Here is an 18,579-nt window from a genome sequence, read left to right as displayed (position 1 = left end):
CCCAGTATCCCCATTGTGTGTCCCAGGTTCCCATTTCCCTGATAGTGTGGCCCAGCATTCCATTTCCCTGATAGTGTGTCCCAGCTTATCAGTACCCTTGTAGTTTGCCCCAGTTACCCAGTATCCAGCATCCCCATAGTGTGTCACAGGTTCCCATTTCCCCCTATAGGCTCCCTGCACACTGCAAATCCGTTTTCCGATTCCGATTCCGATTCCGTTTCCGATTCCGATTCCGTTTCCGATTCCGATTTTCCTTGAATACATTCAACAGAAAAACGGATCAAAAAACGCAGCATGCAGTTAAGATTAAAAATCTGAATCGGAATCGGATGTAAAAACAGATTAAAAATCTGAATCTGAATCTGATTTGCTTGCAGTGTGCAAGAGGCCATAGTGTGTCCCAGCTTCCCAGGGCCACATCCCCCTCCCATGTCATGACCGGGATTAAGTGGTGAGTGAAAGTTTGGCCACACCTCCTCCTTCCAGAGGGCATAGTTATTCCACCAAGGAGAAGGCAATTAGTACAGCAACATTTGCAGGCCCGGCCCTAGACTTTTTGCCGCCTGAGGCAATTTTTTAAAGAAATCGCCGCCCCCCCCCCCCCCAAGCCATGGGTGTGGGGGGCCGCCCGAGCTGGAGGGGATAGCGGGCAGGAAGGGGGTATTGGGCCTAGCGGCGGGGAGGGGGGCAGGACCCCCCCTCCCTCGCCTGGGTCCCCCGTCCTCCGCTCCCCTCCAGCTTTAAAAAGTTCCGTGCTGGCTGCAGCTATGTGTAAGAGGCAACGGGCGGGGATCACTCGCCTCTTCCTCGTTCCAGGCCAGCCTGCGCTCCACTGTCGTCACTTCCTGCTAAGCCGCAGGAAGTGACGTCAGTGGAGTGCACGCTGGAACGAGGAAGAGGTGAGTGATCCCCGCCCGTTGCCTCTTACACATAGCTGCAGCCAGCACGGAACTTTTTAAAGCTGGAGGGGAGCGGAGGACGGGGTCCCAGGCGAGGGAGGGGGGGTCCGACCCCCCTCCCCGCCGCTAGGCCCAATACCCCCTTCCTGCCCGCTATCCCCTCCAGCTTGGGCGGCACCCACACCCACGGACGGGCGGGTGCCGCCCCCCAGAAGTGCCGCCTGAGGCAAAAGTTTCACCCCGCCTCATGGGCGGGCCGGCCCTGAACATTTGCCACACTACAGGCTGTTATGGTGTGATGTGTTTGGGTGTGTGCTCTGCTATAATATTGGCAATATCAACAACTGCAAAATTGGCTACTGCTGGATACTTTGGACAATGACAACTTATTATACGCTTAAATCATGGCCTGTCAAGATTTTGCCCCCAAGTGCATGAATTCAGGGTAAATCGGTTAGGACCATTAATTAGAATTAGGTGTCACCTCATGTTAAGATTAGGAAGGGGGAAGTAAGTTATATCTGTTAGAAGTAGAGGTTTTAGGCTTCTTTTACACTTACCACGTTGCCTCGCATCACGGTACTCTCCCTGCCACAGCCCGTCTTGGGGACAATGCATATCTATAGACTTCCTCTGTGGGCTGAAACAGAAATATAACACTACTGAGCTGAACTACCCGTGATCAAGCATCGGCAGGTGCAAAACAATTGTCGGGAGGATGGGCTCTGTGTGTCAGGTGTCATCTGGACGGGTGATGTAATCTCTTGGTGTTACCATTGTCATGCTGCTACACTGTTTTATACGCAAAATCACTAGCGTAACAATAGGGGATGCGACCCCTGCTGCCGCGGGGGGGCCCGGGGCCCCTCTAGGGCCCGCTCAGGGACTTTTGTGGGGCAGGAGGGGTCGCAGCATAAGAGGAGAGCGTGGCCGCAGATCAGTGGGGAGGGGGGACATTTCCCCCCTCCCTCAGCTCGGGCTCTCCTCTTAGCGCTCCCCTCCTGCAATCAGTGGTGGCAGCTGCGGCGGCAGGCTGAACACATTACCTCCTTCTTGCTGGAGGTCTTCCGATCTCTAAGAGCAACTTCCTGTTTACACAGGAAGTTGCATGAAGCTCTTAGAGATCGGAAGACCTCCAGCGAGAAGGAGGTAATGTGCTCAGCCTGCCGCCCCTGCCTGCCCACTGCCACCAATGATTGCAGGAGGGGGAGCACTGATAGGAGAACCCAAAGTGAGGGGGGGGGGGAATGTCCCCCCTACCCACCGATCTGTGGCCACGCTCTCCTCTTATGCTGCGACCCTTCCTGCCCCACAAAAGTCCAGATTTTTATTTTTACAGGGGGTCCCGGGGATTTCTAGGTACGCCCTTGCGCTAAATGTGCAATAAATGCTGATTGAAGTACACTGGTGCCCACGCCTTCTCTCTCAAGATCCACCAGTTATTGATGTATGCTCTGTGGAGGCACAGTGAGAGACCAGTCAATGCACACAAGTGTATATCCATGAGATTGTTGGAGTGCGGGCAGGGACGGATCTAGGGGGGGGCAGGCGGGTCTCTTGCCCCAGGCGCAGTTTGTTGAATTCTTAAAAAGGCGGCAAAATTTGGATGGGGAATGGCAGTTTAGGCGTGAAAACCTGATCTTTAGGCGCCAAAACCTGACCTTTAGGTGCCAAAACTGGATAGGGAATGTCAGTTTAGGCGTCAAAACCTGACCTTTAGGCGGCTAAACTGCCATTCCCCATCCAGTTTTGGCACCTAAAGGCCAGTATTTGACGCCTAAACTGGCATTCCCTATCCAAAACCTGACCTTTAGGTGCCAAAACCTGACCTTGCCCCAGGCGCAACTTGGTCTAGATCCGTCCCTGAGTGCGGGGAGTTTCTTTTACTCTGATTGGACATTAGAAAGCAGAAGCAAGCCATCACCATGTTGAAAGCAGCCAAAGGCGTATTACTTAGTCACCTGATCAGAATAATCACAATTTTTTTTTCACGTATTCTTGTCAAGGAGCATTTAAATTAAATTAATAGTTTCTAAGACTATTTTTGTAGCCTCAAGGAATAGTGATCTAAGAAAGATACATAGAGCGCTCCATAGTGTAAAACCATAAAACAGTTTAATATGCGCAAGTTTAAAAATGTACTTACAAAATCACAGATGCAATAAGGCTCAGAAATGGCCTGCAGACACCTATTTCCCTCCTGTAGTGTGGGCACCGCCAGGCTGTGGCCAGCAGCGTGGCGTCCGATGTCTTGGAAAGCCTCTCACTGGTGGGGGGCGTGTCCGCTGTCACAACGTGCCTCTAGCGTGATGACGCATTTCAGAATCCCTGCCTTCGTCAGATCACCAATTTTTTTGTAGCCTAGTGGCTAGAAAGTATCTAAAAGAAACAAGGGTGTAGCAAAACATTCAGCAAAACTTTGAAGGGGCCTTCCTGACATTTACACCCCCTTTTCCCATGGTAAGCTCCAATCTTCCAGTAATCTTATAATGAGTGTAGCATCCAGGATACCCCCACCAATAACAAAGGCGCTTAAAACAATAATGTAAAGCAGGGAGCTGAGATGCAGAGGACCCTCCCACTTCCCATTACCCCAGCCCCTCCTAGCACTGTAGTTGCGATTCTGCCTCCAGGATTTTGTGTGAGTGTACAATATTTCTTCCACTAGCCCAGAAACGTTTAACAATTCAGCAAAACCACACACAGCTTTTACAGGTAGACCCCAACTTATAAACGCCCAACTTACAAATGAAATGTGATTCTCTGGGAACAGTTCAAAATTCTTTTTCAAAAAGACCTTGCAATTTTTAAGAAAATCGATTTGACAAAAATTCAAATATTTTTTTTTTAACTAGTAAAATCAGATTTTGCTCTGGTGCATTGAGGGGACAGAGGTGACTCAGTGAGAAAGGGTCAACAGAGGGTACAGTAATGGCAAGGGGGGAGAGAAGTGACACAGAGGGGGACATTCAGGGCCAGATTTACCATAAGGCACTGTAGGCACATGCCTACAGGCGCCTAATGATGGAAAGGCAACTCACTCTCCACCCCTAGTGCCTCCCTCCCTCCTTCCCTATGCATAGTCCCGAGCAGAGCATAAATGAGGGTTTACTCACCCAGCTCTCGGCATTCCACTGACGAGATCTACCTTCAATCGGGCAGCACTAGCTACTTAATACTGTGGGTACTTCTGGCTACCTAATACTAAGGGGGACCTGTAGGTACTTATGACGGGCAAGGGAAGTAAGGGAGAAGTGACAGCTGGGACAGCCAGCACAATTGTGGCGCGGTTAAGGGTGGGTTTGTCAGTTCATGGAGGGCAAAGTCTAGGGTGCCAGGACTTGTGTGCCTATAGCAGTGATGGCTAACCTTGGCACTCCAGCTGTGGTGGAACTACAAGTCCCATGGGGCATTGCAATATTCTTACAGCTCTAAGCATAACTCAGGGAGGCAGAGGCATGATGGTATTTGTAGTTTTGCCACAGCTGGAGTTAGCCATCACTGGCTTATAGGCTCCTGTGATGCAAATCTGGGTATGGGGACACTGGAGGCACAGGGGGTATAAAGGAGGTACAGGGGACAGATATGGCACAGTCTTTTCAACTTATGGACAGATTCAGGTTAAGTACAAACCTACAGTCCCTATCTCATGTAACCACCTGTATTTGGGCTAGCTTTACATTTTGTGATTGTAAATTGACATTTGTACATTTGGGGGGGGGGGGGAAATAACCCCAATCTGTTTCTCCTTCAATTACTTTTTAGGAACAATATTACTTTTAGGGTCATAATGCGTATTTTCTCTGTATACCAATGTAGGATGCAGCTGATGCAGTGGAGTCATCTGCCAATGAAGAATCAGATGCTGAAATGGACGAGCCTTCAGAGAGCTCTTCTGCAATATCAAAGCTGAGTTCAAAGAGCGCCAAAGACAGGAAGAACTCGAGAATGCAAAGGCAGCCGGTGCAGCAATCTGATGATCATGAAGAGAAAAGGGATCGGGAGAAATATTACATCTCTGGATCTGAAGACAGCCCAAAGACGAAAGGGTTCTACCCTACCAGGGAAGGCAATCAGCTAGACTATTCCAAGAAGGCATCTTCCCCCCGAGAGGTAATAGTAGCAGCAGCACTGGGGTCCTCCTAAGCCAGTGCCATGTTGTTACCCATAAACAATTCATAGCGCACTGGCAAATCTCCAGTGTCTTCTTTAAAGAGGAACTCCAGTGAAAATAATGTAATGAAAAATATTGCTTAATGTTACAATAATTATTTATAAATGATTCAGTTAGTGTTTGCCCATTGTAAAATCTTTCCTCTCCCTGATTTATATTCAGATATTTATCACATGGCAATGGCAACATCTTTACTGCTGGCAGGTGATGTCTGTGGAAAGAGATGATGCATTTTTGGCAGTTAGAAACAGCTGTTATTTCCCACAATGCAACAAGGCTCTCACAGTGTGATGTCAGTACCTAGGTGCTGACATCACACTGTGGGAGGGGTTTCACCACAATATCAGCCATACAGAGCCCCCTGATGATCCGTTTGAGAAAAGGTAAAGATTTCTCATGGAAAAGGGGGTATCCGTGTCCCTTTGCTGAAGAACATTACCAGGTGGAGGTGTAGACGGAGCTACAAAGCAATAATCGTTATATGTTTCTCATACATAGGTGGGGGTGCTGAACAAATATATTTCCTATTAAAGTATTTATTTATTTCCTATTAAAGTATTTATTTCTACTATTCTCAGGCAGGGCCAAATTTACATCTCAGAAGCCTACAGGCACAAAACCTCTGACACCCTAAACTGTGCCCTCCGCACCCTCAAATCCTCAAGTCCTGACGTGATCGCGGGTTAGCCCAACAAGCTAAACCACAAGTGTGGTTTACAAACTGCCCATTCAGTCTTACCATCTAGCTCTCTATGCCCCTTTGTGGTGACCAGCCCAGCTCCGTTCACCTAGCATAGACCCATTCAAATTCAGATTTCTATGCTTTGGGGACGGTGACATCAGTGTGGCTCCAGGATGGTGATCATGGCTTTGCAAACCCATGGCAGCCACCTCTCAGCACACTGGTGCTCTTGGGCTGGTGCCTAGTGCTAAATCCAGCCCCAGCACAAAGAAATAGCTTATACCATATATTAGTGGCGTAGCAATCGAGAATGAAGAGGTTGTGACTGCATTGGCGTTCCTAGGCCAGAGGGGTCCTCCTTCAACTGCTGTATTAGCTATACATTGGAGCTACACTGGTAAAGATAGCTTATATATATGTTTTAAATAACCTTGCCTGGGTATGTATTTGGCTGGTGTTGGCTCCACCCACTTTTTCTAACCCTAACACACAGTTCCTCAATGACCTAGTTTGTGAGCTGTGCGGTTTTGTGGCTGTGGCTCCACCACCTTTTCTGAATTTGAACCCCAGTCACCCAATGACCAACTGTTCCAGGATTGAGGCTCGTGCCATTAACAGTGCAAGATGGCCGCAATTAAATATTCCACTGGAAAATCAATAGGTGAATTTTGATTGGCTTTTGTAGGCTCCACCTACTTTTCTGAATATTAATCCCAGTCACCCAGTGGCCAGCTGTACAAAGTTTGAGAACCCTACCATAAAGAGTGTAAGAATGGCTGCAAATTACATTTTCCCAGTGAAATTTGTATTTGTTTCCATCCACTTTTTGGTTATGGGAATAAAAAGTATCCAATATGTTATTCCAGGTAATGTACTAATGTGTGTGCCAAATGTCATTCAAATCCGTTCAGCCATTGTTGCGTAATTGAGTAACAGACATCCAAAATTTTGCATTTATAATATTAATGAGATTTCTAAAAATTAAATTTACAAACACTATGTAGATTCTTTGCGGTTGTCATAAAGATACAGTAGAGTACAGACACTTCTCCATTAAAGTGGACTTGAACACTTGCTCAGGACAGAAGCAAAATCTAGAGAAATGCACCCTGTGTGTATTTAGACTGTTTAGCCTGTCTAATTCCCCCCTCATCTGTGACTAATCACAACTCTAATTTGACCTCTTAGCTTTGTCAGCTGGCTGTCTCGGAAGAGCAGCTAATTTGGAAGCACAGGATGTTTGCTTCCATGAAAGCAGGAAGTAGACACATTGCAGATTTATTGAAGGATTTGTATCAGCTGTAACAGAGACATGTTTTTCGTTAATGGTTATTGTGCTGTTGCTTATCTTTTAAAGCAGAGAGGACGTTCTGAGTTCAGGTCTGCTTTAAAGGTCCCCATACCTCCCAACATTTAGGAAAGGGAAACCGGGACATTAAGGCCACACCCCTAACCACGCCCCAATACACCCCTAGTCCCACATTCCATAACGAATGTTTAAAGAAAAAAAAATGATTGAGGCGCCAGCCGGCAATATAAGATGCAGAATGCCGGTGATCACAATGTATAGTCATCTTACCATTCATCCTTGCCGGCATCTGGCTCTATTGATTCCTGTTTCCTGTGACGTCACAGGAAGCAGAATGAAGCTGATGCCGGTCCGGCGAGGATGAACGGTAAGATGAACGCCGCTCTGCTGCGCACTTTATACTCTGCAAACAGGGGACACGGGGGCACATTCGGAGGGAGGGTGGGAGGGAGGTAGGAATGAATGTACATTGTGATCACCGGCATTCTGCATCTTATATTGCCAGCTGGCACCTCGATCTTTTCTCCCCGCTCTAGTCTCTCCTCGCCATGAGGATGGCTCCCCGCCCCGTGACACAGTGAAGGAGGGGTCAAAACAGAACTGCCACGGCGAGACCGTGACAGTTGGACCTACTGGGTCCCCAGTGATTGGAAGGGGCTGCATTGACCTGTTTTGAGTTTATAACGAGGTTTAGCTGTGAGAGCCACTGTAGAAGTTATCCAAACATAGGCGGGGAAAGCTCACATGAGAGGCTGAATGTGGGCGTAGCGGTACACATGCACTTTAGTTATTAGTTTAATCATTACCAGTTTAACATATCAATAGTGTTAGAGTCCTCATTATCATGTTAATGAAATCATTGTGGAGGCGTACTGATGACTCATACTGCTTTGCCTTACTTATTACTTCAGGGTCAGACAATCACTTTACTCCCTGATATCTTCTGCTGTCTTTTTAAGTCCTGCAACCATCACAGTTGTTGCTTCTGTTTTAGAGCGGTGTCAGACTACCTCTTCCTAGAATAGTCATTTCCTTCCGAGTATAGCTCTTGTTAAAAATCACTGCTACACTTGCATGGTGGAAACAACAGAGAAAAGATGCATTTATAGCATTAACCGAGTTATCATTGCTGTGTGTCTACCTGGAGGGTAACGCTTTCACTTTCGTAAGTCACAGTGGTCCTGCTTTCTCTATGTGGGGAACTAAGGTTATCTATGCAGTAGAAAAGGAAGAGTAAGACAGTGTTCACTCTTGTTTAAAAAAACGTATCCGTGGCTCCGTTTTTTGGCCCAGATCAAAAATGGAGCCACGGATACCAATGTCAAAAATAGCATCTTTTTTCACTTAAAAAAAAATAATGATCCGGCTGCGTTCAGGGGAATCAGTTTTAAAAACCTGAACGAGCGATCCAGATTTGCAGCATTTTCCCGGACCATGATCACTCCCGCATACACGGAGGGGTAGTGAAGGGCCATGTAAAAACAGATCACCCTCTACACAGGCAGTTTTGGACACAGAAACGGATCTGTTTCTGTGTCCCAGCCTGTGGGTGTGAAGGGGGCTGCCATGCTGGAGGGGGTAGCAGTCAGGACGGAGGTGCCAGCGGTCGGCGGGGAAGGGGGTCACTTCCCCCCTCGCCTACAGGACGAAAAAATAAATAATGACTGAGGCCATCTTGTGGTCAAATAATAAAACTACTTTAAATATACACATTCAATTACATTTAAAATTAACTGTTTACCTCCACACCTTAAAAAGAAAACAAATACATTTTTTAACAAAAAAAAATAAATAAAAAAATTACAATAAAAAAACCCAAAACATAAAGTTACTTAAGGGTCTGAACTTTTTTAATATGCATGTCAAGAGGGCATATTACTTTTATTTTTTAAATTATAATTAATTTAAATTAAATTATAATTATAAGCTTATAGTGATGGACACAAAACTGAAAAAATACACCTTTATTTTCAAATAAAATTATTGGCGCCATACATTGTGAGAGGGACATAATTTAAATGGTGTAATAACCGGGACAAATGGGCAAATAAAATACATGGGTTTTAATGACTCATAATAGAGCGTGCCTTTGGGGGCACCGGGGTTGGGGTGAGCTTGACTGCTTACCTACAGGGTGCTGCTACTCTGGCCTCCAGCCCATACGGGATGCACCATCTTCTCCATCTGACCGTCCGCATCTGCCGAAATTTGTATCTTGTGCGTGAGCCAAAATGCAGGCCCGGTTGAGAAGCGATGTACAGAGATGTACTCATATCCACCACGGACTACATCTCCCGGCATGCAGTGAGACACTCCCAGGAACTACATAATTCAGCAGATGCAGCTGGCGGGATGGAGAAGATGGTGCATCTCATCCAGGTCGGGAACCAGAGGAGCAGCATCCCATAGGTAAGTAGTGAGGCTCACCTCAACTCCAGTCCCCCAACGTCACACTCTGTTAAGAATCTCCCTTATGGGGAGGGAGGTTCATTTAAAAATCACTGGTGCTCAGTTACCTTTAAATAGTCTTTCTGCCAACTGAAAAGAAGTTGTTTTACCATATTGTGTCTAACATCATCATCATCAGTTGAGCATTGTTTTCTTGCCACTGCTAAATATGTACCATTGTGTTTATTTTTACAGTCCCAGTTGAGTGTCCGTGACCCCCGCTTCACCCCCAGACGCCACAGCGGAGGCAGCCTCTTCAGTTTCCGAGATCCCCCCAAGGATGTGGGCTCGGAGAACGATTTTGCTGATGACGAGCACAGCACATTTGAAGAGAATGAAAGCCGGAAAGATTCTGTGTCTGTGCCTGGGAGACAAGGAGAGCGACGGAACAGCAGTGTAAGCCAGACTAGTCGATCGTCCAGGATGCTACCTTTACTTTCTGTAAATGGTAAAATGCACAGTACAGTGGACTGCAATGGAGTGGTCTCATTGGTCAGCGGGTCATGTGCCCCTGGTGGACTCTACCCAGAGGTAAAGATATAGATTTGTTTTTTTCTAAACTGGATTTCTAACTTTTGGGTAGAACACATTAACCCATTAGCAGCTTCAAAGGAATTTTCTCATTTGAGATAAATGCTCTGCTTTTGACCTCAGCTGGCAGAACTCGTGCTGAAAATTATTGGGATGCTTTGATGTCTCTCTGCTAGCAGAGGATATAGAAACTGAAATCAGAACTCTTCTGTTATTGTCTCACACCGCCCTCTAGTGACAAGTGGCCATAAATACACATTACAGCAGTACTAATTAGTAGTGAGGAAATGTAACAAATAAGAAATGCTAAAATAAATAGGTCTGGGGCACTTGCAAGCCTCTAAATATATTGGCTGCTAAAGGGTTAAAGCCACATTTTGGTATATACGTTCATCAGCCCATATCCTGAATATATTCATATTTTCTGCGTGTTTCTGTGCTGCTGTTTGTGATCTCTTGTCGTCTGTCCATATAAAAGCATTAAAATGTGTGTATTGCTTACGTCAAAAACCGTCACAATATAAGGCTTATATGATAGACGGAACAGTAAGAGAAACAGTCTGCCCATAGCCATGATTGACAAGCTCAGCGCTGCAGGAAATGAAAGCATGGGGAATTTTAGACTGAGAACAGGCTGTGTAAATTGCTTCTCATTAACATTTTACTAGGCTGTACTGTACACATGTATGGGATAGAATATCATCCAGAATTTTTCCATTAGGACAATTACCAGTGATGGACAAAAAATGGGCTTAAATTAGATTTTATTTTTTCAGTTGTGAGTTTCACAGTAAACTAAATGCATGGACGTTAGAGTAAAAAGACAACATTTGTTCGGTTTACTGCAAATTTAAAGGACCACTATTACAAAAAAAAATGCAAAATATAAAATACATGTAAAGAAAAGAAGTATGTTTCTTCCAGAGTAGGAAATGAACCATACATAACTTTTCTCCTATGTTGCTGTCACTTACAGTAGTAGAAATCTGACAGAGCTGGGGATTCTCAGCATGGCTTTTATTCTTTGTAAAGACACTCCCTGAAAAGGATTTATGCAAAGATGCTGGCCAGCCTCCCTGCTTGTTGCACACTTCTTTGACAGTTGGACCAAGCAAGTGCTTTTGAAAATAAAGAAACCCCTAAGACCCTCCCTCCCCCTCCCGGAGATGGGCTAGTCCAAAATCTGTTGGTTCTATTAGATCTCCACTACCCGCTGTAAGTGACAGCAACGTGGGAAAAAAAGTAATTTATGGCTCATTTTACTCTAGATGAAACATACTTCTTATTTGTATGTGTTTACAGGTATTTAAAATGTTGTGATAGTGGTCCTTTAAATAATTATTTTTACAAAATTCCACCATGACGAATACCATGACCAGGAGGCTACCAGGAATCATTTAACAAATATCTCTACCATGATTCCCCAACTCATAACAAGCATGGCCACAAGAGCACTTGCCTGGAGGGGGAGTACTGTAAGAAGTTAGGGCCCTCAACTGTGGGGGCTGATCCTCCTATTGCTATGCCTATGAGGAAAAGCTTTAATGAACAAATGTGTCACTTGCACTTGCTGGTGTTTGAATCCATGTTTTCTTATTCAGAAAGCGGTATTATGCCGTACAGACCAGGTTAGCATTACTATGAACCGAGAAGAGTTATGAGGATGCATTACCTGTCATGCTTCACCTGACTTTAAAGAGACTCTGTAACAAAATGTTTAGCCTTATTTATTCTATACTATAAGTTCCTATACCTGTTCTAATGTGGTCTGTCTTACTGTAGCCTTTCCTAGTTGCACAGTGGCTGTATTATCTCTGTTATATAATCTAATCTTCTTTCCTTTGACGGCTTTGTTGGGCTCAGGCACTCAGGCAGGAATGTGCTGCTCTGCTTGTTATAGGCAGAAGAAATACACACCCTCTCCATGCCCCCTGCAGGCTCTGTATGAGTCACAGACTGAGCTCCTCTCAGCCTATCACATGCCATGTCTTTTGTTTGTATACACTGCCTAAAACTGGATTGCAGCAGGGTGTGGCAGAAACAGCACAGAGGGGCCCAAGAGAACTTAATAAATAGAATGGTATGCTTTTTATTATAAGAATTTTAGAGTACAGATTCTCTTTCAATGTTTTCTCCTTGCAAGCTAGAAGGAGACTCTCCTTGAGGACCGAGGTCCTCACAAATTTTTTAGCTCAATTTATATTAATTGATGGGATTGAATCGGGAAAGGCATGGTTCATCAAGTAGAACACATTTCTCTATTTCTCAGACCAACCTAAACACTATCATGGATATGGCCCTTCAGTACTGGAGTTCAACACCTGTGCTTGAGGCCCCTTTAACACTGGCGCGTTGCGTTACCCTGTTTTGTTGCAGGCTAATGCTACACCAATGAAAATCTAAGGGGCATTTCATACGTGGCGCAATGTGATTCGCCGGAAGTGCCCGATTTAATGCAAAAGCAACAGCGCATTGTCGGGTAACATACGCGGCAATGTGTGGCGACTGGAAGTCATGTAAGTCTATGATGATGCTGCTTTTTTACATTTTGTGGCATTCATGTATCGATGCACAGGCATGGAAGCATATTTTTTCAGTACACTTATGCGCAATTCAAATTTCGGCCACAGGAAGCGAGCGCTAAAGAGCCTCACTTCCTGCTTGGCCTGCAGCCAGAAGTAAGATTACCGCGCACTGACGCGGTTATCCACAAAGGCTATTTTTAACATGTGATCATCACACTGCAGGGCAGCTATGCATTCTGAAACTGGCCTCAGACTATCCAGAGGCTTACCTTTTTTATTTTGCTGCAGATGTCCTTTAAGCTAACAGTTTATTTGTGTATCAAAAACATATAGTACATATAGTACTATATATCATTTTTCTCTAATACAGCAAAGTCCCCGGTATCCCGCATTGGCCGGGATCGCCTGATGCCGGATACATCTGCATTTGCTGCTTGCTTGAGCAACTGGCCGAAATAGCACAAACCTCAACCCCTGAAATACTTACCGAGGCTCCAGCGATGTCTGGCAGTCTCCCTCTATATCCCCGTGGGCTCAGAGTGGCTTTCCCCAGTGCACGGAAGCCAGAGTGTCAGCTGACTCACATCAGGTCATGTTACACTCCAGTTTCTGTACACAGATGCCGGAGGCTGTTAGGAGCCCGCAGGGAGATAGAAGAGGCTGCTAAGAATCGCTGGAGGCTCAGTAGTATTTAAAAGCCTGCCAACCAGGGCCGGATTACCATAAGGCACTATAGGCACCTGCCTACAGGCGCCTGATGGAAAGGCAGCTCACTTCCCTCCCCAAGTGCCTCCCTCCAGCTTAACCTATGCATTGTCCTGATGAAAGTGTAAATGAGAGGTTACTCACCCTGCTCTCAGCATTCCACTGACAAGATCTCCCTTCAGTCAGGGGCACCTCTAGCTACCTAATACTTGGGGGGAAACTCTAGCTACTTAATACTGAGGATAGCTCTGGCTACCTAATACCAAGGGGCACCTGTAGCTACCTATGACAGCCAAGGGAGATAAGGGAGAAGTGACAGCTGGGACAACCAGCACACTTCTAGTGCGTTTTGGCAGGTTTTTGTAGGTTCACGGAGGGCGAAATTTAGGGTGCCAGGACATCTGAGCCTATAGGTTCCTGTGATGTAAATCTGGGCCTGCTGCCAACACCCACATGAAGCCCCCAAGAGAGGTCCCCATTATCTCTCAGGCATGGCAGTTACATAGTTATTTTGGTCGAAAAAAGACATACGTCCATCGAGTTCAACCAGAGAACAAAGTACAACACCAGTCTGCTCTCTGACATATCCATGTTATTCCACAGAAAGGCGAAAAAACCCTTACAAGGCATGGTCCAATTAGCCCCAAAAGGGAAAAATTCCTTCCCGACTCCAGACTTCCGGTTGCCTGTATTCCGGATAATGGGGAGTTTGCTGTACCTGCATACTTTATAATTCTGTTTCGCAAGTCATTCTGTTTCTTATTATCTGGGGAAAATCATACAGAGCGGTGTTAATTCTCAGGTGATGTGGACGTCAGGCCAGCTATAAGTGTCTTATTTTAAGGTTTTCTGCGTGGGCACGTTGTCATTTTAGCAGAACCACTGGGGAATGTACAGTTCAAGGACTGAAATGACATTTAGAGGCGCTTTCACAATCCCCCCCACCCCCTTTGCCAAATTACACTCCCACTTAATCGTAGTGCAATTATGAATGATGTATCGGTAATTGTGGCAGCTTTACAATAGAGAAGATCTTGTAAGATTGGAGTTCCGGTGGATGTACTGAGGCGATAGTGTGTGGGAGATCACTTCAGAAAAAAATGAATGGTGTGAACAAAAGGCTGCGGCAATATCCTGCAGCATCAGAGGCATATGTTGGGAGCAGCGGGGGTAGCCCTGCAGAGAGGATGCAGGACGCCGTGTCACATTAATATTTAAGAAAAAAAAATTACAATAATGTAAGTAAGTCTGTAAGTCTCAGATTGCTTACTGATTAGTATTGCATTACTGATTTTGCTCCTGAAAGGGGTTCTCTTGCATGTTTTAAAAAACAAAAACTGACACTTACCTGGGGCTTCTATCAGCCCCCTGCAGCTGTAATGTCCCGTGCCGTTCTCCTCTGATGCTCCGTTCCTCCATTCCTCCTCCAAAGTTTCGCAGGGGGGGCCCAGTGATTCTAGCTACGCCCCTGATTCTGTCTTCTACTTTGTACTTCTGCTCCTTTGATTGCTGGCCTGTGTACACTGCATCCCTGCACAGTAGAGATCACTTTCTTTAGGGTGTTGGTTAATTGGTCCATTCATGTAGACCAAAAAGAATCCAGAAGGAGATTCGAATAAGCTTCCAGCAGGAAATTCAATATTTGAACTTACTGTTGAGTATTCCCACTGATCCTGAATGTTGTGAGCCATGTGTGCTGGTATTGGGCAGTGACATGAAGAATACCAGACTGTTTGCAGATGAAGGACTCACAGACAAGAAGTGATCTATAATCTTTGCAAAAAATAAAAATAGCACTGGAAGGCAATAAACTACCTCAAAACTACCTTTACAGTATACTCAGCACGGGCAGCACGGTGGCGTAGAGGGTAGCTCTCTCGCCTTGCAGCGCTGGGTCCCCGGTTCGAATCCCAGCCAGGGCACTATCTGCAAAGAGTTTGTATGTTCTCTCCGTGTCTGCGTGGTTTTCCTCCGGGCACTCCGGTTTCCTCCCACATTCCAAAAACATACAGATAAGTTAATTGGCTCCCTCTAAAAATTGGCCCTAGACTACAGTACTTACACTACATAATATAGACATATGGCAATGGTAGGGATTAGATTGTGAGCTCCTTTGAGGGACAAGATATATATATACACTGTACAGCGCTGCGTAATATGTCGGCGCTATATAAATACTAAATAATAATAATAATAATAATAATACTCAAAACTAAAATGAAAAAGATATTCCTGGAATTGGCCTAATGGGGGAGGAGGTTAAATAAATAGTGCATGCATATTACATTGTTGATCAGGGCTCTATTCTGCACCATTTTCAGAATACTGGAGCATTCATAAAATACCATTTCAACATCTTTTTTTTCCTATATGTAATTTCTGACAAATTTGATAATGATATCACATTGGAATGATTTTTTTTTTCTTTTTAGTTTCTCAAATTTAAAGTGGACTCAAACTCTTGTGCAGGACACAATAAAAAGTCTTTATTCCACATAAAAGTTGCTTAGAAATGTACTGCTTTGCTTAGAAATTCACTGTTGCTGTGTTGTTTATTTAGCCAGCTCAAACTGTCTTATCAGTAGCTGTAAATACAAAGCAGAGAGAGCTCTGCCAGGATCTCTGCCTGCTGTCTCCTCTACATTAACACTGCTGCTTAACCCTCTCAGTCCCCCCCGGGAAGTGCATCCTAGTTAAAGCTTCAGCTTTTTTTTTTTGTGTTTTCCATAAAAGTTAATATGCTGCAGATAATCCTCTAGAGCAGAGAAGAAGTTCTGACTTTAGCTCCGTTTTAAAGTGTTATGAAACTCAGCATTTCCTCTTTGCTCTAAACAATTATTTATAGCATAAAATCTACTACCTCAAATGTTGCAGAGTAGCATTCACACTACACAGCACTGTGTTTTTCAATGGAAATAACCTTGCTTCAATGGAAAGCTTCTGGCTGCATTCAAAGAGGTGATCATTATCTTTTGTTTACATTCCTTTGTCAGATATATTTAGTAAATGTTAGAAAACATTAGAAACTAAACTGTACTGAGCTGAGAAGCAGAAAGAACTGAGAAGCGATCACTACATATGTTTTAAAATATATGAATACAACAGCTATGCAATAGAATGCAATGGCAGCATTCAGAGCAGATACACTGTACTTTGTGAATTTTTAATTTGTAAACAGACAATATTACTTTATTAAATGATGTCAGAATTGTATCCCACTTTAACAAGATTGTATAAAATATGAGCTTTGTGTGAGGAGGTACTTTAGTTATTATGTTCAAAGTCATGTAATCCAAACTTTTACACAGACAATGGCCTCAATTCACTAAGATCATGCTAGAGATAATAAAGCAAGAGAAAACTTACCTCCACACGTGAGAGAGTTATCTTACCTCTTCATTCCTTAAGTTACCTCTCCTGTAGTTAATTTACCTCCTCTGTAGTTAATTTACCTCCTCTGTAGTTAATTTACCTCCTCTGTAGTTATTTTCACACGCAGTTAATTAACAGCCTGTCTTTAACTCTGGAGTTATTTTAAGGATTGGAGAGTTAATTTAAAGACAGAAGAGTTAACTTTAGGCTTGCCTGAGGTAAAATGTTTCCTGAATACTACACGCCTTATCACCATGGTAACAACTCTAGAAGAGTTATTAAAGACAGGAGATAAGCTTAGTGAATTGAGGCCAATATGTACTAATTAATTTGTGGTAATCATGCTCCAATCAGATTTGATAATTTGGTACTTGCATATTATCCCATCTGGAAAGTTTGGCAGCTTTTTGTTGAAGTCCTGTTTAATCCCCTATCCAGATCTAACCATTTGTGGAAAGCTGAAAGTCCCAGCTTCCTTTGCACTTGGTCCCAAGTCAATGCAATTCCCTATTCCCAAGTTGGGGGGGGGGGGGAGGGGGGTTGGGGCAGTGTTGCCATCTGCCCGTAAATTTATGGGCATTCCGTAAATTTTTTTACAATTTTAGCTGCCCGTGAATTCTGTAAGGAGGGAGGCAGAGAAGAGGGAGAGCTGTTGGATCAGCGATGTGAAGGGCGGACGTCTCCCCCCCCCCCCCCCCTTCTCTCACCTTAGGGCTCTCCCTTCCTCGCTCGCTCTCCCCTCCAGAACGAAGTGTGGTACGGCATTTGGCAGTGGGCGAAACTTACCTCCATCTCGCTCCAAGCGCCAGAAGTTCTGGTGCCGCTGCTCTGGTCTGGACCAGACCAGACTAGCGGCAAATCCATCCCACGCCTGCAACAAGACGGAGGTAAGTTCCACCCGCTGCCAGCCACCGCACCACACTTTGTTCTGGAGGGAGAGTGAGCGAGGGAGGGAGAGCCCTAAGGTGAGGGAAGGGGGGGAGATGACCCCCCTTCCCCGCTGATCCCACAGCTCTCCCTCTTCCCTGCGCTGTTCCCCTCCTGCTTGGGGCACACCTGGCTACCTATTCTGGGGGACATATACACCTGCCTACATATACTGGAGACATATACACCTGTCTACATATACTGGGGACATATACCCCCGACTACATATACTGGGGACATATACATCTGCCTACATATACTGGGGACATACACGCCTGCCTAGATATACTGGGGACATATACCCCCGACTACATATACTGGGGACATAAACCCCTGACTACATATACTGGTGACATAAACCCCTGACTACATATACTGGGCACATATACACCTGCCTACATATACTGGGGACATATACCTCTGGCTAGTGGCTACATATACTGGGCACATATATCCCTGACCGCCCTTCCCCGCTGATCCCACAGCTCTCCCTCTTCTCTGCGCTGTTTCCCTCCTGCTGCAGGCACACCTGGCTACCTATTCTGGGGGACATATACCCCTGCCTACATATACTGGGTACATATACACCTGCCTAAATTTACTGGGGACATATACCCCTGCCTACATATACTGGGGACATATACCTCTGACTACATATACTGGGGACATATATCCCTGGCTACATATACTGGGCACATATACCCCTGCCTACATATACTGGGCACATATACACCTGCCTACATATATTGGGGACATATACCTCTGGCTAGTGGCTACGTATACTGGGCACATATATCCCTGGCTACATATACTGGGCACATATACCCCTGGCTACATATACTGGGCACATATACCCCAGGCTACATATACTGGGGACATACACCCCTGCCTACATATACTGGGCACATATACCCCTGGCTACCTGTTCTGGGGACATCTCTACCCCTGGCTACCTGTTCTGGGGACATCTATAGCGCTGGCCACCTATTCTGGGGACACCTATACTG

The 18,579-nt window shown here is 45.2% G+C and overlaps 1 protein-coding gene across 3 annotated transcripts in view; it reads left to right on the top strand.

The window, feature by feature from the left end:
- The window catches only part of LOC137525837 (sodium channel protein type 2 subunit alpha-like), a 147,342-nt gene that overhangs the window by 50,842 nt on the left and 77,921 nt on the right, over nt 1–18,579 (top strand). For 2 of the 3 annotated variants that reach the window (XM_068247055.1, XM_068247056.1), the window contains exons 10-11: nt 4,719–5,012; nt 9,708–10,043. In XM_068247055.1, coding sequence (XP_068103156.1) covers nt 4,719–5,012; nt 9,708–10,043 — 630 coding nt within the window. Of the gene's footprint in view, nt 1–514; nt 545–4,718; nt 5,013–9,707; nt 10,044–18,579 lie in introns of all 3 variants that reach the window. The other variant, XM_068247057.1, reaches the window with a different exon arrangement.

This window comes from Hyperolius riggenbachi, chromosome 7 (assembly GCF_040937935.1).
Source record: "Hyperolius riggenbachi isolate aHypRig1 chromosome 7, aHypRig1.pri, whole genome shotgun sequence".
Lineage (NCBI taxonomy): Eukaryota > Metazoa > Chordata > Amphibia > Anura > Hyperoliidae > Hyperolius > Hyperolius riggenbachi.
The sequence above is the reverse complement of the archived record's forward strand: the minus strand, read 5'-3'. Positions and strand labels throughout refer to the sequence as shown.